Source organism: Nannobrachium achirus (genome assembly GCF_963921795.1).
Source record: "Nannobrachium achirus genome assembly, chromosome: 24".
NCBI lineage: Eukaryota > Metazoa > Chordata > Actinopteri > Myctophiformes > Myctophidae > Nannobrachium > Nannobrachium achirus.
The window spans coordinates 31,672,701-31,697,168 of NC_137831.1; the positions used below are offsets into that span (position 1 = coordinate 31,672,701).

Genomic DNA, 24,468 nt, shown 5'->3' on the forward strand with positions numbered 1-24,468 from the left:
ACCCCCATTGATTCCAGATGGGGACCCAAATGCACTTAAAGGTCAAGGCCACAATTATGACGGGGAGAAAATATTGTCATCTCGGGAACAAAGAGACAGACAGAAGTAGTACAAGCAGAAGATAAAAAAAAAGAAGTGTACAGAAAGAGTTAAAATTACGTTTTTATGTGGCCACACCCATCAGTTCATTAAGTATGCCTGGTTTTCAGGCGGGTGGTGACCCAGCTGAAGTTAACCACCCACACCCACAGTGTTGGGTGAATGGTAAAAGGGGAGGGGACAGGGCCGCTGCAAACCGTTTTGGTGCCTGACCCACAGCTGGCTGTTGGCTACAAAACTATGGCACCACCTCTTTAAGGGCATTTTGATACCAATATTCTGTACTTTTAGTACATTTTTAAACCCAGACTTGTAATTCTACTTTGCAGTATTGATACTTTTACTTAAAGGACTAGTTCTCCCCCAAAATGACTTTTTTATTGATTCAATAATATTTTTGATTTCCGCATTCCTAAGACAATAATTTGAATAAATGTACCAGCATTGATTCCGGATGGGGGCCCTCCTCAAACATTTACTACAAAAAAAAACATTATTGAATTCAAGTCTCCATGGCAAGAGTAATTCATAGAAAAAGTCATTTTGTGGGTGACCTACTCCTTTAAGTAAAAGAATGTGAACACTTTTTCCATCACTGCCTCTTGTCCCCTGTGACCACTCAGACCCAGTTCCATCTGTGCCACTACGCGGCCAGTCACGACAAGGAAGAGTTCCCCAACGCGGAGAGCTTCATCCCAGAGCGCTGGCTCCGCGACGGAGGGGCCGGTGGCTTCCAGCACCACCCCTACAGCTTCATTCCCTTCGGGGTCGGAATGCGCGCTTGTGTGGGCAAGAGGGTGGCCGAGATGGAGATATACTTTGCTCTCTCCAGGGTGAGTGGGTGACAGAAATGGAGAAAATAACCACACACACACACACACACACACACACATAACACATAGGCCTGTCACAATTTATGTAAAAATCGTCATAACCGTTTCCATGTTGAAAAATGTTCATATATTTTCAAACATTTTCAAAAATTGTGGGAATAGCAGATCTACAAGCTCACAAAGCATCGCAGAGCGACAATTTGTGAGTTTGTAGATCGGCTATTTCCACTATTTTTTAAATCAGGGATTCCCAAAGTGGGTGCCGTGATGCCAGTCCGGTGCCATGGCATTCGTCCGACAATCTCATTGTTCCTACATCCCATTAGTCCGAATCTAGTGAATGTTAACCTGGTGAAAAATACTATGCCTAAACCTAAACCTAACCTCAGTAAAACTATGCCTAAACCTAACCCAAACCCTAACCTCAGTAAAACTATGCCTAAACCTATAACCCTAAAACCTAACCCTAACCAAAGTAGGACTAATGAGATGTAGTCCAGGGGTGCCTCAGAATAATTTGATAATATTTGGAATTCATCAATATCACTTCACTATGGTTAGTAAAACAGACCTGATTTGCAGCCAACTCTCTTCACCAAAAATAGCCGATCTACAAGCTCACAACTTGTCACAACGTAGCACGTTATGAGCTTGTAGATCGGCTATTTTTGGTGAACCTTACCCGCAGATTAGCCTGCTGGGGTTCAAGTGGTTAAACGTCAAGTATAACGTTATTCTCAGACATACAGTACCTTATCTCAGGTGGAAAGATGTGCATATTTACGTAGCGTAATATGATGTACGATTCTAAAAATGAACAGTGTAATTCAGGGGTGCCGTGGATGAAAAAGTCATTTACGGGGGTGCTCGGAGTCAAAAAAAGTTAGAAAACCCCTGTTGTAAACCAGCTTTGCTTCAGGTGCTCCACACAAGTAGCAATGTGACACCATTCTTCTTCTCCTTCTTCAGCTGATGCAGCACTATGAGGTTCATCCAGAGGAGGGGGCCCCTAGTGTACAGGCCAAGACCAGGACCCTGCTCATCCCAGCACAACCCATCAACCTGCGCTTTATTCCCAGAGGATGAACCAGTCAACCAGGCACGTGCACACAATAGACATCAAAGGGGGCTTGAGCCCCTTCCCTTTTACCCGTCTGTAAAAAGTGCCCTCTCCAGACCATGAATGCAGTTTTCACTTTGGTGAAATAAATGCAAATGCCCTCTTTCTATGTCATACCTGAAGGTGGCATTCAAGAGAATTGCCTTGTCCAAAGTCTCCTGAACTTGGATGCAGCATCTTATGTTGAAAGAATTGCCCTCTCTGTAGAAATCCATGCCATACGCCACATCTTTGGGTTCCACAGAAGCCAGCATGTCTTCTATTGTGCAGCATAAAATAGCCTATCTTCAGTCTGCGACGCATGGAGAGCTTGCAGATAGGCTATTTTCGGTTACTAACTTGGTCATAAAAACATGACAGATTTAATTTTCCTTTTATCCATGCGTTATCCATCTCTAACTTTAGGATTTCAATTCATTAATCAGCATAATATTATGCTGCAATCTGGAACTTATTTTAATGAATAAAACAATCTGTGTGGCAAGAGTATGTTAATTCAATATACTATACTGTAACTAGCATGTCTGCAGTGGTTGGAGGTGGTCCCGGCTACTCTTCCTTTGAGAAATGGAGACCCTGGTGTTGGGTAGGACACATACTGCCTGAAGCTCATAAGTGCAATATCCCCTCAGGCCAAGTGGTGATTCTGTCTTGGCCGAAAAGTAGATGTTTGCTCTCTCCGGTTTGAATATTTGCAGGTTAAAATCATTTTGCACATCTCTTGGTAATTGCACACATAGGACATTAATTATATAACATGACCAAATTATTAAAAATGTTATTCTCTTTTATGTAAAAGGATGATCAAAAGTGTTATGTGTACCAGGAATGATCTTTGCCAAAACACAATTTGTTTTCTGAAATTGTTCTGTCATGAGAGTAATCAATTTAATTTCACAATTCTATACTCTTGCAGGCTCTGCCCCAATGGCTGTCAAAACCTGTAGAACAAGATGACATGAAGGGTATTTGTTTTAGAAATGAAATTTTATCAGCTGGTTGTTGCCAATGCCAACACCACAGTGGAATGGTACACGAGAAACCATACTCTTGCACTGTAAAATCCTGTATGAACACTCAATATTTTAGTGTATAGGAGGCCTACATGACTTTGTCAGGTAGCCAGCTGAACTACACAGTAAAATCCTTAAGTGCTAATTTATCAATTTCTAACTCATGAACATGTGTTCATAAGTTAAATGAGCATTCTGGTTGAGCCTGACCAATACATTCCACCTGTTATCAACATCAAACAACCATCATGAAACCATAGGCTGATCTTGTAGTCGGGTAAAAAACTTCAGAAGGGTAAAAACATGGCAGGCTGCAGCATGACTGACTGACATTATAGTTCACTGTGATGGAAGCAACACATCTGCAGCTAATACAATTAATGACTATTTTAGATTGAAGTTGACTACTGTCTAGGGCTGTCACAATTATTACATAATCGTCTAATCGTGATTTTTTTTGAAATAATCGTGATTATTTTTCATAAGTCATAATCGTTTCCATGTTGAAAAATGTTCATATACTTAAAAAAAAAAAGTCAAACTAGTGGAAATAGCAGATCTACAAGCTCCTTTTCACAGGTGTTCAAGGTGTCAAGTTTGTTCAGATCAAGACATTAATGCACTTCAGAGACTTGTTGACCTCAGACACGCATCACATCAGCTCCACCTGGGCTAGAAGATGACCTGGGAAATAACGCACCTTTTCATCTCTTAATTAAAGGTCTGGATTAAAGGTCTGGGTGAAAAGGTGATGTGGAACCTCCCAACCCCAAGAAGTAGAAGTGCTCTGGTAGATAACAGATAGGTGAGCACCAAAACATTATGGACACCTTGGACGAGTGGGCACTAGGGACATGTGGGCACCTGAAATAGTGGACACTGTGCCCACCTATCCTGTAACCATGGGAGTGTCTATGTGAGTGTTTACATACAGTAAATGTGGAAAAAGATACAGCCAACATTGCAACAGTCACAAGTTTGTGGTAGAATTGTTGGTGAGCCATCCATCACCATCACAGAGGTTCTTTGTGAAATGGCAAGGCCCTCTGCGGCTTCCTTTTGCTTTTTGTTGATCTACAGACTGTACAGTGAAAGAATGCTAATACCATGCTTCATTTTTTATTTGTGTCTGTTGGACAGATTTTGTGGATGACTTACTAATAAATAATGAAACTAGTATGTTGTATGGGATTATTTTTATTGAGTCGAGTGAAAAATGAGAATGAAAAAATGTGACATCCAAATAGCATGTCATCGCTTTTGGGTGGAAACCTTGTAAAGCATGTACGAAACTGTTACTGTTAGAAATGGAATGTTCCAATGGATCCACTGTAGTTATTTAGTCACAAGATCCTGTTAAAACCTTTTATTGGTTCAATATTTATAAAACCCACAGACTACCAGACTACTTTCACTAAAAAGACATCTAAAAGTCAATCGATACAAGGTACAAAAAGCAGCGATGTAACATTTCACATGCAATAATAAGCTGTCAACATAAATGGACCCAACTAACCAAATTTACAAATTTAAATGAAACAAAAACTGGACCATAGTAATTAAACTGGCACTGTGTCAAATACTGCTATAATAAAATATATTCAGTGACTGAAACATTTTGGTCAGAAGTACAATCTAATATACAGCAGCAGGAACATCAACAGAACAGAGATGTGGTCAGCATATGTACAGTATGTTCAATACGTATACGGGTATACGTTTCCTTTTTGAGCGACCAGACACACACACACACACACACACACACACACACACACACACACACACACACACACACACACACACACACACACACACACACACACACACACACACACACACACACACACACACACACACACACACACACACACACACACACACGGGGGGGGGGGGGTTATGCACGACCACCGCTCAGTTCACACAGGTGTGATTTTCTTGCATCTCTCAGGTGACACTCATTTCTTCCTCTCATCAGGGCCTGCCAGAATCATCGCCAGATTCTTGAATATTTCCAACGTGTCCGTGTAAATATTCAAGCAGCTGTATGGAAAGACAAGATACAAATAAATGAAAGATCCATCCCCCCCTCCCATGTGTCAGAGATCAGATTAGATAGTTACTAGTACTCTATTAAAGGAAAATGTAATCTCACGTCTTAAAATATTTGTATGACCAAGTCCTAATGTGCGCGATTTGTGTATGAAAGGATCCCCCACTTCCACAATCCACACACACAAAAATATGTTTTACTCTTTGTACACAAGATGTACAGTAACAATAAATTGAGCCTTTGTTTCTATATGAAATATACCAGACCATTAAGATTTTATGGAGGATGCTTCTGAATGATATTGCTAGTTTGACCACTTCAAATGCCCTAATCTTAAAATAGTGACCAAAAATGCTTGTAGATCTGCAATTTTCGCTGTGCAACATGCTTCCATAGAAGACATGCTGGCTTCTATGGAATCCGAATTACTGAAATCAGTTGTGGCAACTGAGAACTTTAATTCATGCGTATATAGTAATAAAAAAAATCACGTACGCATCGATGGGGTCATAGTTCTGGTCTCTGGTCTCTGCTCTCTTGATCATTAACTGTGTGTCAAACAGGAGGAAACCAGCAAACAGCACCAGACCACCAAAGATGGCAATCCGGTAGATGCCTCCACGGTGGGGGGGCAGGAACGTCGATCCTGGATGGGACATGAAATACAAGGGGATGAAAATAACAATAACAGACACTGAAAACTGACAGTCAAATGTTTCATCCACAAATAAATGATCCATGTGTAACACTTAGGAACCATGAGGATTTCACGGTGTACTAGGGCTGTAATCTAGCCCTGTTTTAGGGATTCGAACTTCGGGGGGATTTTCCGAACGGACTATCGAACCTTAGATGGTTCGTTCAAATGAATAAAAACCGAACGTTCGAACCATCGAACGTACTGCACCTTTAACCAGCTAAAACAGTGTAGGAAATGTTTTAAATGCGCTGTTTTATCCATTGAAAACGCGTGGATGCGTGGCCGCATTAACACCTAGGCTAACACTTGGAAAAGCCAACCCAATCGGAGAAAATGTTGCACAGTTTGTTGACGGACAGGCTCAATGTATAGCGGAGTTGCACGGATGATGATTAGACTTGGTGACTGCGTCGGAGCGCGTCTCGTTCGGGCTAAACTGGTCTCGATGTTACAACCCCAGAACTCGCATTATAGATCCTTTAGGGGGTTGCAATGAAATCCATCTTTGCTCATGCTTAGGAGAAAGGCTGTTTAATCTTTGGGTGCGTGGATGGCTGGGTGTTCGCTCGCTGTTCAGAGCACACACCAACACACACACACACACACACACAGCTGCTCTCACTCTACTGTCAACAAGTGTGTGTCAGCGAGGCGCTGTAATGGTTCGCGGCCCCAAACAGGAGCGGAGGACGGTCGTTGATCGCTCCAAGCTGTTCTGGTGCATTTTATAACTACTATAACGGTCACCATTAACTGTTTATTGTTTACCGGTAGGCCTAACTTATTTCGTATTTGGCTATCTCTACTACTGTGATATTATGATTTCTGAATAGGCCTATCACATTCTGATAATTATTTTTCGTGTAAAAAAAAGAAGAAAAAAAAAAAGAAAACAACCTGAACCCATTAATTTCGAACTTCGATTGCCAACGTAACAAACGAACGTTCGAATCCCCGAAGGTTCGCTTGCAGCCCTACGGTGTACATTATGGTTTCATGCTGTAAAAAAGGAACTAAGATAAACAGAGTTCAGATTCAATTCAAAGGGCAGTGTTGGAAATGAATTATGAAATTTGATAACACTAACCCAGTGGTTCCATTTTTGCCCATGACCCAAAAGAGAAATTAGACATTTGCCCCAGTACACCCAAACTAGGGAATACAGCAGATCTACAAGCTCAGAGTGCGAGGGCCACCACGCTGTGAGCTTGTAGATCGGCTATTTTCACTATTTCTTAAACATATGTTTTCAAATTCATGGAATTTCTTATTAGATCTTTTATTAACAAAATCTTAGCTTTTTGGGGAATGTACAGTATTTTTAAAATGTTTTGAAATAATAATAAAAAAAAAAAATAATAATAATAATAAGGGACCCATAAAAATGTGTCCGTGACCCACAAATGGGTCCCGAGCCACTATTTGGGAAACGGTGCACTAACCAATGTTGTAGACGATTTTCAGTCCGAGTCCCATACCCACTGGCCCAGCACCCTCAAGGAGGAACTCCTCACTCTGGGCACACATGGCCACCGCAGACAGGCCACCCACAATGCCCGCCGTGTACCACGCAGCCCACAACATTGTGGGTCCTCCCAGAATAGTGATGGGGGCGATGACGGCACCCATCACACCTTTTATCAAAGCAGTGGAAAAACAAACAAATGGGTCATAAAAATCAACACTCAGAGTGCATCTCTCATCTGTTGTGGCCTTCAGTAACAGTAGGCAGCCACTGCCATCTAGTGTTCAATTGAAGTAAAACCAAGGAGAATGTAACATGGTCAAAATCACATGTTATTTTGACCAATTATCTCTATGAGAGCTTCCACAAAATATTTACACAATGGGACTTTTGATAAAAATGAATAATAGTTAATGTAGCCTTTAAAAGTAGTAACAAGTATATCCAAAATCTCAGTCTAGATAAAGTACTATGTTCTATCCGTCTGTCTTTCAATGTTATATGAGATACTTAAAGTGAGGTTCCTGTGGAAATAAGCCTCGGCTTTCTAGGATCTCCTTTTAGTTGACCTTGTACCAGTGATTTGTACTGTCATGAAACTGTACTTTTTTCTATTGCAAACTTCTAATAAATTCTTCAATCAATCAATCAATCTCATATCACAATATCAATATATTATACAGGACTGATTAATAAATGTAGTAAAATATCTAAATTACCTGCATGCAAGATCCAGGCCAGATGCTTAGGTATGCTCTGCTCGTAGGATATGGACCCGACCAATATGTCAGCTCCATACAAGGCGGGAAACGTAGTTGCAAGAAACTGAGTTATAAAAAAGGATTAGATAAAGATTATTGTAATCAAACACTATGTATAAAATACAGCAATTCAGAAATGAATAATCCATATATCAAGTCAGGTTATTTACACCTGTCACCACTGTTATAGCACAGTTGATTGCATACATTGTTATTCAGTAGCTTCTTCTATGTCAAGTCCAAAATTAAAAAACAACTAACCACAGAATGTTGTTAAAACAATCTTAGCTTTAAAATGAAAATTTAATGTTTCTTTCTTTTGGTGTGTGGAAAAAAAGGGGAGTGGAAGTGAGTGAGGCGTTTCTATGGAGATTGATATTTTGAGCTGCGCATAAAAGATCTGGTGTATCCCAGTATGGGGAAAGTGACAGATAACAGACAATATGCTTGGGTGAGTGAAATTTCACACATTTTCCTTCATTATTAAACATCTATCACTTCAGAATGGATCAAATGAAATAGAGCCACAGCAATGTTCTCCTCGCTTTGTAGCAACTCTCACTCTGGTCAACAACTACCAGCAGAAATGCAGGACAACCAGCTGAGTCTGAGACTACTCGGAATGTTTAAAATATTTAACCAACAAGCTTGTAGATCTGCTATTCACTGAAGACATTTGTTGAAGAGAGAAAAAGTGGACCAAGTATAGAGCCCTGAGGGACCCTGGTTAACTACAGTTAGTTAACAAGTGGCTAACCAATAAGTCATTAAAAGCATATTTCAGTGATGCGAGGCGTTGTGTGCTTGTAGATCTGCTGTTTTCACTAGTTTAGTACATTTTATAGATGATAAATACAACGGTTTTGGACATACAAGGTTTCCACCCGACAACAACGATATGCTATAAATATAAGGTGCTGGGAATGAAAATTATAATGTAGGGGTGCCTCGGATTAAAAAAATATATATTTATGGGGTGCCCTGAGACAAAAATGTTTGGGAACCCCTGCTCTAAAGGGACTCATACATTAACCCTGTGAACCCCAGCATCCTTATGTATTCAGTGAGTGAAGGATTTACCAGCCAAGGGCCCCTCGTCATCAGACCCATCAATGCTGGGGTCCTCCTCACGGCAACGGCTGACAAGGCCGCCATGCCAATGCTGCAGGCGAAATAGGCGTAGGTGTGATGGATTCTTTCATTCACGTATGGGGGCCAGATCCTGTACAGAGAAGACAAAACATGTGTCCTTGAAATGAACAGGAGATCAAACACTTACAACACAGTCAAATCCAGAGTTTGTTGTGTTAATATATCCTTTTTTTTTTACTCTGAGAGTGTAAACGTGGAACCAAACGGGCGGTTCCATTTAGCTCACTCTCAAAATAAAAAGAATACCGTTAAATTAACATTGTCACATTAAAAGTGTACAGGCGTAAAAGAGTGAGTGAAATTATTTTTCATACAAGCTCCCAGTGTTTTGCAGTTACAGAATATTGAATATTATAGAAAGAAACTAAAAGCAAAGAAAGTCAGATAACAGGACAACAATATCGAATTATACACGAGGTGCGTGCTCTGTATGATATATTTTATCCATTTGTACCAATCCAAGCCTGAAAACTGGGCTTGGAGGGATTGGTTAACCCATTTAGGCCTAGAATTATTGAATGCTTTAACCAGTGAAAAATAGCAGATATACAAGCTCACAGCGCGGCACCGAGTGCTGCGCTGCGAGCTTGTAGATCTGCTATTTTTGAAAAAGTCGTGAAAATGTGTGCAAATCTTTGAATATATGTATTTTCAAAGCGAACGTTTGTAACAAAGATTTTGCATCTGGGTGGTCCCCTGGAACTAGATATTTTGAAATGGGGGTCCGTGGCCAAATAAATATAATTTTGGGGGTCCTTAACATGAAAATGTTTGAGAACCACTGACATAGTAGTCTCTCAAGAACAGACTAACTGGGGGCGCTGTGGGAGCTGGCGGCGTGTTCCTCCCTCCGCGTCATCAGTGCCCACACCCTAGGTGGGGTTGGCGATAGGGCCTTTCTGTGTGGAGTTTGCATGTTCTCCCCGTGTCTCCTAGGGTTGATGCCCTCACAAAAACATGCACGTAAACCTGGTCTCAATAATGCCTCCCCCTGGCCAGCCGGGGCGCCTGATGGAGGGGAAAGGAACTGGTTGGAATAACGTGTTCCTTCCACGCGCTACGTCCAAACCAGGGAAATCTCCACTGTCAAGTGAAAAGAAGCAACTTGGACTCCTCATGCATAGAAGGAAGCATGAGGTCAGTCCGTTGTCTCCCCAGGCGCGGCAGAAGGAGCAGACCCCAGGTTTACATAGGCAATTAGCACTGGGTGAAAAAATGGGTTACAAAATTGTGGGATAAAAATTTAGAAAAAAAAAAAAAAAGAACAGACTAACTGAGCTCCAGTTAAGTGAAAAGGACCTTTTCTTTGACGATGGCTGGCCAGATTGCTGACATTCCAAAAACCTTAGAAGGATTCAAAAGACACTCGGTGCCACGCTGTGAGCTTGTATATCTGCTATTTTTTTTATATTTAAAGCATAAAATATTGCGTCATATTGTGTTCAGGCCTAAATGGGTTAAACACTTACATTGCTTTTCTCTGTCCATGGTAACAAACGGCACCAAGCCCTACGGCTGCAACACCAGCCAGGATCATTCTGGTGGTCCTCCCCAGACGGAAGCCATTTGTTGAATAGCCCTGGAGAAGGAACAAGTCAGATCTATTACATTACATTATGTCATATGAGAACACGATCGCCATGATTATCAACCCCTTCTATCCAGGAGGATTAACCCATTAAGACAGGGGTTATTCAACGTTTTCAGGCCAAGGACCCCTTAGTTGAGAGAGAGATGAAGCAGGGACCCCCACAACCTTTTCATAGATTCAATATAGTTTCACTTTTTGACAGCACAATCATCAGTGTATGTTGGATTCATGTCGATATGTGTTTTCAGATATTTAACCACTTGAACGGTCAATACTTAATAAACTTGACCTTTCACTCAGTATACTTAGTCTGCTCTTTTTCCCCCTTCTACACCAAAGCTCTTTGCCGAAAATAGACAATCTACTGTACAAGCTTAGCGTGAGGCGTTGTGAGCTTGTAGATCTGCTAGGTTTGAAGTGGTTAATATAAAAAAGGAGAAAAAAGGTTTCTATCACAAAGATTTGGAGGACCCCCTGTAGTAACTCTGAGGAGCCCCTAGGGGTCCCAGACCCCCTGTTGAAGACCCCTGCATTAGACAAAGACCTGAGGCAGATTCTACAAAATGCCTTTTGAATCAGTAGTTTAGTTCTCAAACTATGTATTTAGCCCCATTTGGAAATGTTTTGTGCCGTGAACTCACTCCCAGAAGGGAAAATGGATCTAATCATAAAAAGCTATGAAGAATAGCCAACGCTATAGTCGAAAATGACACAGACGCTTTCCCGGTTTAACGGATTAAAGCAACACATTTGAGCACCAGATTACACTGAAATCCACAGGAAACATTGTGTGTGCCTGTGAATTAACAACTTCAGTTGAGTTGATTCACAGGCACACACCATGTTTTGCATGCATAATTCAACTTTGTTTATGACAGTGAATGCCTGCTGTTTTTTCCAAGAAAGGTGTTACTAGGTGCTGCATGTGATGATTAGCAGACATTTGTATTATATTTTGACACTTGGTTTAGCATTGCAAACGTTATGTTTTCTCATGCCAATAAAGCTCCTTTGAAATAAAAAAAAAAGAAAGCAAACTCAATTAAAATCATATCATCTGTAGATCACGGTCAGCCTTTTCAGCTCCATGTTAGTGTTTATGGGTTATATAATGAGGCATCTATACTGTAGGTCCACGACCACTCCATTAGGGATGGGACGATAAGCGATATTATCGTTTATCGTGATAAAATTATCGTCCTCCGTCATGCACTAGGATCAATTCACCTTTTATTTGCCGAGCTGCATATCCGGTACCACTTAAACGCTCTATAATTGGTAAAAGGTACTTATAATATACGTACTTAATACAGCCTTTTTTCACTCTCTGTCAAATGTCTTTGCCAAAAAATAGCCGATCTACAAAGCTCTGTAGATCTGCATTTTTTGGGCAAATATTCCACCACAGGAAAATGGATTTTGATTATCGCGATAATATCGTGAATTGCTATTTCTTTTGTTACAATAATCGTGATATGAAATGTTCATAACATGGCACATTCCTAGGCTTTGTTATTCCTATTTTGAGTTAAATAATCACAGGGAAAAGCAAGGTCTTATGCACACCTCAGAGACAGGTGCGTACTGCGTAGACAGCGAGTTCAATAATCAGCAATTGCTTATCAAAGTCCTTAACTAATAAATGAATAATCTGATAAATCTAATCATGAAGACAAAGAGCTCACCACCCACCTCCTCATAGATGAAAACAGAGCCGGAAACCTCTCAACTGACTATTAAGTGGTTTCCCTACCCCATTTGGCTCGATTCTCATCGACAAATGTAGACAAAAGTGCCCTGTGTTTACATCTTTGAAAAATCTTGAAAGAGTGACAACTACTGATTTGAAATGGCATTTGTAGAATTGGCTTGAGGTCTTCATTTTAAGCCAAAGGGGTGCAGGCCACCTTGGACAGTTCTGGAAGCACCACCGATGAAGTGGGTGTATTCTCTGAGCAGCTTATATGATGACTCAGATAACATGTGTGCTCACAAAATACGTTTAAACTTTAAACATGTCTTTTTTAATGCATAGCAGCAGTCAAACACATTGTTGTTTGTTTGACTTCTGCTATGTATTAAAAGTTTAAATGCAATACATTTAAAACGTGTTGTTTGTGAGGATGTTCTCTTTATTTGATTCTGCATGTTCGAGAATCTGTCCCGTCATTATAATCCAGTTGAGCGCATGCCAATCCTATTGTGTGTGAACCATGACTCAGATGTTAGGGATGGGACGATACGCGATATTATTGTTTATCATGATAGAAAACTCTCACAATAATCGTATCGTGGAGATTTAATTTATTAAGTCTCAGGGACCAATCAGAAGGCTGACAAACGGTGAATTGGTAAAAGGTACTTATAATATACATACTTGATAGTCTTTTTTTCCACTCTCTATCAAATGTCTTTGCCCAAGCTCACAAATGTCTTTGCCCAAGCTCACAACGCGTCACGTTGCGACGCGTTGTGAGCTTGTAGATCAGCTATTTTTGGGGGCAAATGTTCCACCCCAGGATAATGGATTTTGATTATTACGATAATATCGTAAATCGCGATTTATTTTGTCACAATAATCGTGATATGACATTTTCATATCGTCCCATCCCTACTGTGTATTACCCGATGAGGCTTTAGCAGGGGTGGACAACGCCTCAGGGCAGGGGACAGGGTGCCACCGTGTCTCAGCATGGGCAGGAATGTCAGCCTCGCCACCAACATGATCGATCAGTGTGTTCTATCTATATCACTCTGTCAATAAAGAAATAAGCACAATGAATGCGTCAAAAGATTTTTTGAGGTGTTCGTTTTACTTTACTGGAGTATTTTCCAATTTATCCAGTAGACCCACTTTTACTTCTACTTCAAGTCCACTACATCCCAGAGACAAATATTGATATTTTTACACCACTACAATTATTAGAAGACTTTAGTTATTTTGTAGATTTGGATTATTATTACAAAATATACATTAATCACCCTATTTAAACTTTGGCTATGAGTATTTCTACATACATTGCAGTACTTTTATCTAAGTAAAACAATGTGTGGGGTACTTTTACCACCACTGGTCAAAACTATACATAACAATGATAACATCATACAATTGCGTAATAATAAATACATGATTCCATCTCTATTAGATAAATAATTTAGCTGGTTAAACAGTAATAATAAACCAGGTTTTTCAATGTAGCCTTTACACATGTATTGGATTGATTTGATTGAAGACTTTATTAGAAGTTTGCATAGGAAAAGGTACAGTTTCATGACGGTACAGTTCACTGGTACAAGGTCTACTAAAAGGAGATCCATGAAAAGACTAAGCTTATTTCCACTGGAAACCATTGAAGTATCTCATATAACATTGAATGACAGACAAATAGAACACAGTAGGCTACTATGCAGTAGATATGTAAAGAAAAACAAAAAAGAAGACAGTAAGTCTAGGAGAACACTGTAACGCCTAACAAGCTAGCTAGCTGGCTGTTATGAAAATACAACACAATACTGTATATTGCACATTTGCTCGTTTCAACACGATAAAAATGCTAAAATAAGAGCCCGTTGATGAAACCTGCGCGCTACCGCTAGACCACGGAACAGCTGGTAGTTTACATGTGTTCCAGCAGCTAGCGCCGGGCGACTTTTAGATCAACTATCTCACTATATTCTTCCCTGCCAAGCAACTTTTGGCGACTTTTATATAAAAGCATTGTTTAAGCTTTTAATTTGGGTTAATAGACGGAGCGAAATGCTTAGCTTACCTTTGGCTAGTATACAGACGTAAACCGTGAAAAAAAAGGATCTTCTTCTTCTTCTTTTTAGTTTTTAACGGCGGTTGGCATCCAGTATATCCGGTGCATTACCGCCCCCTTCTGGTCCATTTTCATGAACCAGACTTAAACTCAATCACACTCATTCATACGTCCTTTTTCCTCTATATTCTATCAAATAATCCTGTTTCTTTTAAAAACTCAATTAACACTCTCACATGTTTTCTATTCTCCATTTTTAACAAACTCTTTAAGGTAACTTCCTGTACTTCTAATTCCCTCATTTTATCCCTTAATGTCTCCCTCTCTGTCTCATAGCTTCTGCACACCATTAACACATGCTCTATTGTCTTGTCTTCTTGACATCCCTCACATAGACCATTCTGATGTTTTCCTATTATCTTCAATGTTTTATTTAGAGCACTATGCCCCAACCTTAATCTTGTCAATACCATTTCTTCTTTTCTTTTCCCACTCCCCAACCTTTTGACTCGAATACTCTCTTGAATATTATAGAAATGTCTTCCTTTGACCTCATTGTCCCATTTTCCTTGCCACATTATATTAACCCTTTCCCAAATCACACTTTTAACTTCTGCTTTACTAATATTTACATTCATTTCAACTTCCTGTAACCAGGTGGAGGCGCTAAGCACTCCTGTACATGTATATGACAACGCCACTCTCAATTACAGGGTGACTGGGTGAGAGACCCGGACATAAAGGTAAGTATTCAGTTTGAGTGAATAATAACAAAAGGTTGGCAAAAAAGTTATATTTATTAACAGTTTAGGAGAATTGTGCAACGTTCACAAACACCAATGTTTACGACATCCAGCAATAGGTGAACTGAAGGGTTGGATCAGATAATATAGTTGGAAGTTCAACACCAATAGTCACATCCAATAGCAAGTGAACTAGTTAAACAGTGCCACTAAATGGCCAGAATCATATGGCTGTGAGCTACTTTGAAGTAGGCCTACTCTGAAAGGGGAGATCTGTAAGCCCCAACTCTTATTTCTGCCTTAACTGTAGGCTACTAGTTTCAGTTCCCTTGTTTCTTGGATGTGTGACAATAATGGTGACCGAATACAATAATCCACTGCACTAGTTTCAGTTTCTTTGCTTCTTGGATGTGTAACAATAAAGGTGACTATATGCAATATACCATTAACTCAAGTAGCAGCATAGATAATAAAAACCATACAAAAACAAAGGTTAAAAGAACAGCGGTCTGACATAAAGGCACTCTGTAATGAAACAAGCAAATACTGAATTAGTCTCAAGAGTGAGCTGTGAGTTAGATTCTGCATGCAACTTGACATCAAACAATACAATTACCAGCAAACTGAAGTCAGTGTACTTTACAAAGTTTAGTCCCAAACATTGAAACATACCCAGACAGACGGTCAGGGAATCCCAGACTGAATGTTCAACGTTTGCGTCGCTGCACGCACTGCACCGTCTGCGGGATACAGAGGCATTGTGAGAACTAATTCATTTCATTCATTAAACAGTTGTGCTATGTCGCAATATTAACAGACATGCGTACCTCCCGGCGTGTGTAACCACGCACACCCCGACCCGGAATGGCTCTAGTCTGCTCGTCACACGTCTAACAAAACATACATATAAATAACTTTGAGGATAATCATGTCTACATAAATCAAACTAACCAGAAAGTTCTACATTAACAAAAGCTTACCATTAAGCCTATGCCACGAGCACAAACAGGGCAACACGCCGCCAGCAGCGTGAAGCAGGAATCATGCAGGCAACCTGGACAAACGCAGTTCCACTTTTTCTAATGCCTTCTTGGCCATCTTATCCGCCATCTCATTACCCTTCACTCCTACATGAGCTGGGACCCATAAAAACTTTATTTCACAGCCTTTTAACATTATTCTAGTGGCTGATTGCAGGACCTCATACAGTAACCCTTGTCGACTATTTGAATGACATGATCTCATGCTAGCTAGGACTGCTGTCGAATCTGTGCATATCACAACCTTTTTAACTTGAACCAGTTCCACCCATTTCAGGGCAACAAGTACTCCCAACATCTCTACTGTGTATACTGCTAAGTGGTCAGAAGTTCTTCTGCTCAATTTTATTCCCTTTACAGGAACTACTACTCCAAACCCGGTCACTCCGGTTTCAGGTTTCTTAGCACCATCTGTGTATACTTCCATAAACTCACTGTACTCTCTTACCAAATACTATATCTGCAAAGTAACTAGTAACTATGGTTTTCAAATAATTGTAGTGGAGTAAAAGTACAATATTAGGATCCGAGATGTAGTGGAGTAGAAGTAAAAGTCAAAATACTTCAAAACTGTACTTAAGTACAGTACTTGAATAAATGTACTTAGTTCTGTCTGAGGGTGTGTGGCCACAATAAGAGTAAGGGAAGGAAGATATTGCTAAGATAGAGCATGCACATGTGTTAAAAAAACATAAAATCAACATAAAAACAGTCTGTCCACTGTTTGCACTTATCACAAACACCAGATCAATGTTTCATGAAGATCCACACAGTATTGGAACGGTTGTGATGATTAGGTGAATGATAGACAGCTATTTGAAGCTTCTCAAAGCTTCCATAACCCTCCATTATTTACACCGTTATAGGCTAGTACAGGGGTTTTCAAAGTGGGTGACAGGGCACCCTGGGGTGCCGCAAGATCATTTGATAATATTTAGAATTTATTTGGACACTTGAAAAAAGTATCATTTTAAACTTGAAGTACAAAGTTATTTTCAGTCAGTTCTAACCAAAATGGCTATTATCTCAGCGTTTTCCTCGCAACATAATCACTAAAATATCATTACTGTCAGGCAGAAACCTCTGTAGCACAAAACTAGTGAAAACAGCCGATCTACAAGGTTGTGTGCTTGTAGATCTGCTGTTTTCACTAGTTTAATACATTTTATAGATGACAAATACAAAACGAAAGGTTTTGGACATACAAGGTTTCCACCCGACAATGATGATATGCTATAAATATAAGGTGCTGGGAGTGAAAATTATAATGTAGGGGTGCCTCGGATTAAAAAAAAATATTTATGGGGTGCCCTGAGACAAAAAAGTTTGGGAACCCCTGGGCTAGTAGTAGTTGTGTTGTTACTGAGTTTTGAAGGTTGAGAGTTTGTTCGATTGTATCGTGTCATGCAACATTGTTTTGAAAAGTGCTATACAAATTGAATCTAACGACGCATAGTGAGAACAAGGCCATGACTGTGTGGTGCGGCATCACAACTAAAGACCACAAATTGCTTGGATATGGAGGCCATTTATTTTTTGATGAAGTGTGCGGGTGTTTCAAATAAAGGGAATTGCGCGCAGCAACAAATAAATCATACAAAATAATCTTGAAAAAAATCTTTGAGATGAAGAGTGTTACATGTATTGTACATCTTCAGTAATTGGTCGACACGTTTAATAACACTTTATGTACTGCATGTACGGATGCTTCTAATGAAATGCATTCGTACAAGTCAGGCGATCATCAGATGTCCCCCTGAACATGCAATCAGATCAGATCAGAGCTGTGTGTGTGTGTGTGTGTGTGTGTGTGTGTGTGTGTGTGTGTGTGTGTGTGTGTGTGTGTGTGTGTGTGTGTGTGTGTGTGTGTGTGCGTGTGCGTGTGCGTGTGCATACATGCTTGTTTGTGTGTGTGTGTGTGTGTGTGTGTGTGTGTACGCGAGAGCACGCTCTGATATTGGGTGAGTGCCTTTATGGTTGTGTGTGTGTGTGTGTGTGTGTGTGTGTGTGTGTGTGTGTGTGTGTGTGTGTGTGTGTGTGTGTGTGATAGAGTGCAGTCATTAAAGCTACTGTTCGCTGGTGTTCCATGCCTTACAGCTCTCTTAATGCATACAGTGACCGCGAGGGTAACAGAATGTTGTAATCTCTATCTACCCCATCTCTATCCATCTGCCTGTCTGTCTCTCCCTTTAATCAGTCGCTCTGTCTTTCTCTCAGTCCTTCAGGGTGTCACACCAAATTCTGGGCCCCTGGGCACAAGGATTCACTCACATTTTGTGCTTTAACTATTGAAAATAGCATATATACAAGCTCACAGCGTGGCACCGAGTGCCGCGCTGTGAGCTTGTAGATCTGCAATAAAAAATAAAATAAAAAAAAAACATGAAAATTCGTCTGAATATTTCAAACCCTTCTAAGGTTTTTTGAAAAACTCATGTTTCTGTGTCAGTGGTGCTCACATATTGTCATTTGAAGGACCCCCAAAATGATATGTATTTGGCCACAGACCCTCATCTCAAAATATTTAGTTCCAGGGAGGGACCCAGAAGCAAAATTTGAGTCACAAATATTCGTTAAAGAAATACATATATTCAAAGATTTGCACACATTTTCACGACTTTTCAAAAATAGCAGATTTACAAGCTCGCAGCGCGGCACTCTGCTATTTTTCAATGGCTAAAGTATAAAATAATGAAGGCCCCTCCACCTTGGGCCCTAGTAACTCAGTCCCACTTTCCCCCCCTTGTGACGCCCATGGTCCTTTATCTGGATTCTGCTCTCTCGATCGTTCTCTCTCTCCGCCATGTCACCGGTATTACACCTGTACTTCATCGCTATCGCTTCCCCTCTGCTCCCATCCTCTCTCACCCCTGCCTTCCGGACATCTCTCCTCGCCGCGAAAATACGACTGAATGCCCTTGCCATTTCCTGCATTCTTTTCTCTCGTTGACTATTGGGCCATAAGTGAGTGGTCCTCGTTCCGGTTGGGTCCCCAGCGAAATGACTGATAGTTAAGAACCAAATGATGTACCCTTACAGGTCTATAACTTGGATGTATGGGTGCCCGTGGCCGCCTAATGCATACCGAACTGGGGGTCCTTGAAATAAAGTTTGAGAACCGCCGCCGTAAGCCTGTGAGTGAGTGAGTCCTTGAAAAGATGTGCCAGAGAAATAGTACTGTACTTTTTTCTTCTTAATAAAGCCGTAAATCAGAGGCATAAAACAGACGTGCCAGAGATTTAGTTTTTTGGCGTGTTTGAGCTCTGCGAGGTGCAAAGACACAAAACTGCGTATTGTTTGTCTAAAAGCAGCCATTCCCAAGCTGTGGGCTGCGAGTTCCGACAATGCACGCTGCCCACCTATCTGACCATTTAACACGGCAGCCGTTCGGGTTAAGTGGTCAGATGAGTGGGCCGCAAACACTTGTTTGGCCCTTCGTGATCAAGACAAGCTTTTGCACGGATCGATTAAAAAAAAACGGTGAGCACGGCAGGTTATGGGGTTGCTGCCCGCAATACATTCACAACAACTTCTCCAACTCTTTCGTCCCAAAATATGCCCTAGAACCTCAATTTGTCAGTGAAATGCTTTGCTGTTGTGGGCGATTGCTGTTCGTGAACTACGTACAGCTCAGCATTCAACACAAGAAGGTCCTCGGTGCACACATCTCTGAGAGCCGCACACCACCAGCACATGTGAAAGGGGCCCAACTATCTTTACAGCCTCGGGCAGCTGAAGAAGCGCTGCATGAGACGCCATTCAGGACATTCTGATGAGCTGCGTCACCGCCTGGTATGGAACCTACACCGCCCTTTGATCACAGAGCCCTGCTGACAGTGGCATGGATGCAGGGGTGTGGGCCCTGGGTACAAGGATTCACTCACATTTTGTGCTTTAACTATTGAAAAATAGCAGATATACAAACTCACAGCGTGCCGCGCTGTGAGCTTGTAGATCTGCTATTTTTGAAATATCATGAAAGGAAATGAATATTTTAAATGCTTCTAAGGTTTTTTTTTAAAAACCTGTTTCTATGTTAGTGGTGCTCAACATTTTTCATGTGAAGGACCCCCAAAATGATATGTATATGGCCACGGACCACCCATCTCAAAATATTTAGTTCCAGGGACCCCCCAGAAGTAAAATGTTACAAGTGTTCGCTTACTTACAATACATATAAGATTTGCACACATTCTCACGACTTTTCAAAAGTGCCGCGCTGTGAGCTTGTAGATCTGCTATTTTTCAATAGCTAAAGTATAAAATAATTAAGCCCCCCCACCACCTTGGGCCCTAGTAACTCAGTCCCACTTTTCCCCCCCTTGTGACGCCCCTGCATGGATGGCTCAGCATGTCATCAGAGGTGAGCTTCTCTCCCTCCAGGACACATACACCACGCGGCTCGTAGCGAAGACTTAAGCGGATCACCAAAGACGCTTACCACCCCGGCCACGATCTGTTCACGCTGCTATCGTCAATTTAGTCAGGAACACTCACGTCAAAGTAGATTTAACCATGTATTGCAAGTTGCAACAAATAGAATACAGTTAAACTTGGTGTTAAAGGGCTCCGCGTTCGGAGATGTTCCCTGACTTACTTGTGACTTTTGTACATGCATGCCTGCTAAGCAAAATCAGGGAAGCAAAACCCCCATAGGGATACACTAGTAGCACAATAGCAATACATTGACTTACTAGCTTGAATCAGCACACATAAAATATGATAAATGGACCACTGGGCCCTGTTTTTGCCATCCCATCCCATGCATGCTCATTTGCATACATTGTATGTGTAATTGATAGGCCTACACTACTGTATATATGCTGCAATTTGATGTATTTTATTTGCACAAGAGACTGAGTAACTCACTGTACATTTGATAGTTGTTTTGACATTTGATATGATTTCAAATGTGACTGCTATCCGTAGGTAGCTTGAGCCAAAATAATTCCACCCACTCTGTGTACTGTGTGACGTGACAAAGTCGAAGTTCTGCATGAGCACCATGAGCACAGCAGTGTGCAGACGAGTACAAGCACTACCTTGAACCTTTCATTAATTGCTCTACATTTGACGGACCTATGAGAGCCGACAACTCGGCTTTCTGTCAAGCAACGAGCGTAATCTTGCATCTGTGCCTCTCGCAATGACAACTTAACCTTTATGCCTATTTATTTAATATGTTCTGGGTTTGGGTTGAGAGGTTGGTGTAAAATGGAATGTGGCCTGGCTGGAACAAGTATAAAGGTCCTCGCCCACTGGGAGTGTTTTTACGGTGTGGTCCCTCAGATAAGAGGCGGGCCATGTAGAAGTGGGTCTCTCCGTCTGTGTGTCCAGAGATAATCTTCCAATCCGCTGGACCAGTCAGGGCTGCATTGATTTTGCACTGTGTCATGTCAATTTAGCTCTGATCGGGGCAGAAACATTGGCCACATTGATGTCGTACATCATAGATATAGGCCAGTCAAACTAAGCCAAAAAAAATCCCAACCCAAAAGAAATTCCAATCATTCAGGGTCTTTTTTATGATCCTTTGGATCATCCAAATAACATATTAAAAGTTGTGAATTATATATTTAGTGGATCAAGGTAAATTCAGGGGATTCGAGTTTGGGTCCATTCACTTACTATACAGGAAAAAAAGACCACCCCAAAATAATAATAATAATAATAATCTCACCCGTGCGAAGTGAGCGGTGCAAACATCACAACGCACGTGCCAAGACGAAGCTTTCGATTTTTTAACACTTCCAGATTTCCTTATCCCGAGCTACTTCCTCCACTCCCTCAGGGAGTATACCGAGGCGTTCCCAAGCCAGTGTGGTCTTTGGTCTGCCACGGGGTCTCCTCCACAGTGGGATGTGCATCGAGGACCTTCCTAGGAAGACACTCGGGAGGCATCCGTACTAGATGCCCCAACCACCTAAAGCTGACTCCTTTCCAAGTGTAGGAGCAGCGGTTCTACTCCAAGTCTCTCTCGGGTGACTGAACTTCTGATCCTATCTCTAAGGGAGATACCAGCCACCTGTCTGAGGAAACCCGCTTGCACCCGTGACCTTATACTTTCAGTCATGACCCACAATTCATGGGAGAACGGAGCGCCGCCAGGTAGCACCTAAACCAAACCTTAACCCTAACCTCAGTAAAACTAACGCTGGTGAAATGCTAACCTGCCGACGCTGGTGAAATACTAACCTGCGTCCCCTATGTGCCCGGACGGACTCAGACACGAACACAGATCGCCCTTGCTGCAACTTGAAGGGAACAGGACTCTAACCCGCAATGAGCTCATTCGGGCTACATTAGAGCCTGGAAGTTCCCGGACGCTAGGCCAGTGGTCCGGGCACCTGATGCCCATGTCCTAAAGGGTGATTTCCTGAGCGACACCCTGGAGAGGGCGCCGCAATAGCTGCAGGTTCAACCCTACGCACACCCAGTTGAAACCAAGACACAACAAGCATGGCTTCCCCAGGATGCATGCTAACATCAGGAGTGAGGATACTAACCTGGCGGGACCTGATGTCATACTGTGTTCACTCACTCATTCCTTCCCCAGTATAACGTCTGGCCTTCGGCCTATTGGCAGCTTGAAAAGTGGGCGGGAGTACTTGCCTTGACAGACAGACTCCTCTAACCAATCAGCGTAGCAAAACTTCTCTCAGCCAGTCGGAAGAACGGAAAACAAACACGTATTTTAGGCCGATGAACTCCACTAGCACATCCCCCGTGTTCCTTTTTAATTGTTGTCATTGATTCCAACTCTGAAATAACTGCACTTATTGCTTGTTTTATCGTTAGAGCGTTAACCGTTACACTTGTTGCATCGCGAGGGCAGCCATTGTTGTTTTGAAAATGCTGCAGCATGCATCTACGTCACCGTCTACACATGGACCAATCAGGGAAAGCTTTTCCGTTTTTCACTTGTTGTCAGGAAGACTAAGTTTGTTGTGCGAACAGCAGTCACTGATTGGCCCCGATCAGAAAATAATCAGGATACTCGCTGCCTCTACACGGAAGGCCATGAGTGAGCGAACGCAGTATGACGTCAGGCCCCGCCAGGCTAACTGGGAGTTTCCATAACCTTCTGGCAAACATCTTTGTAACTCCGCGTCCAGCATAGCAACAGACTAGAGTGACACCACAGCCGTCTGCAGCAGGGGTCTTCAACGTTTTCAGGCCAAGGACCCCTTAGTTGAGAGAGAGAGATGAAGCAGGGACCCCCACAACCTGTTCATAGATTCCATGTAGTTTCATTGTTTGACAGCACAATCATCAGTGTATTTTGGATTCATGTCAATTTGTGTTTTCAGATATTTAACAACTTGAACCGTCAATACTTAATAAACCTGACCTTTCACTCTGTACTTAGTCTGCTCTTTTTCCCCTCTACACACCAAACCTCTTTGCCGAAAATAGCCGATGTACAAGCGCGAGCCGTTGTGAGCTTGTAGATCTGCTATAAATATGGATGCTAGGGTTCAAGTGGTTAATCTATCTATAAATGCGAGAAGTCTCTGTCTGTCTGTCTGTGTGTCTGTGTGTCTGTAATCCGCGTATCTCGAGAACCGTTCGTCCCACCGGCTTCAGATTCGGCACGCGCGTTCCCCGCCGCGGCACGGAGTGCAGTGCCGGGTCTTGACCCGACCCGACGCGCGGTTTTCCCGAACCGGCGCGAAACGTTCGGAATCTCCTTATGCGGGGTTGATTGTTGACATCAGGCTGTTCCGGAGGAAATCGGCGAAAGCTCTGACTCATTGTGACATCACTTCATAAAAGGCTCTGACATCACGTACGCCACATGAGTCAACAAAAAATCTCTGTGAGTGTGTATGTATGTATGTAATCCGCGTATCTCGAGAACCGTTCGTCCCACGGGCACGCGTGTTCTCCATATATGGGCATAAAATGAATGCCCCCATATATGGGCACCGTTCGTCCCACGGGCACGCGTGTTCTCCATATATGGGCATAAAATGGATTGCAGACAGACAGATACAGATATCTCCATATATGGACATAAATGGACAGAGGCAAACAGATGGTCAAAGATCTCCAAATATGGGCATAAAATGGACGCAGACAGACAGATACAGATATCTCCATATATGGGCATAAATGGACACAGGCAAACAGATGTTCA

General features: G+C 41.8%; 1 protein-coding gene across 1 annotated transcript; it reads right to left on the reverse strand.

Annotated features, from left to right (window-relative positions):
* Positions 1–4,972: 4,972 nt before the first annotated feature.
* On the reverse strand, positions 4,973–7,444 carry LOC308280220 (growth hormone-inducible transmembrane protein-like; the record flags this gene model as incomplete). The annotated part of the gene is made up of 3 exons (XM_080720482.1): positions 4,973–5,105; positions 5,611–5,761; positions 7,258–7,444. The coding sequence occupies 3 exons, from the start codon at positions 7,442–7,444 to the stop codon at positions 5,021–5,023; spliced, it is 423 nt and encodes a 140-aa protein (XP_080576608.1). The 3' UTR covers positions 4,973–5,020.
* Between the last annotated feature and the right edge of the window lie 17,024 nt (positions 7,445–24,468).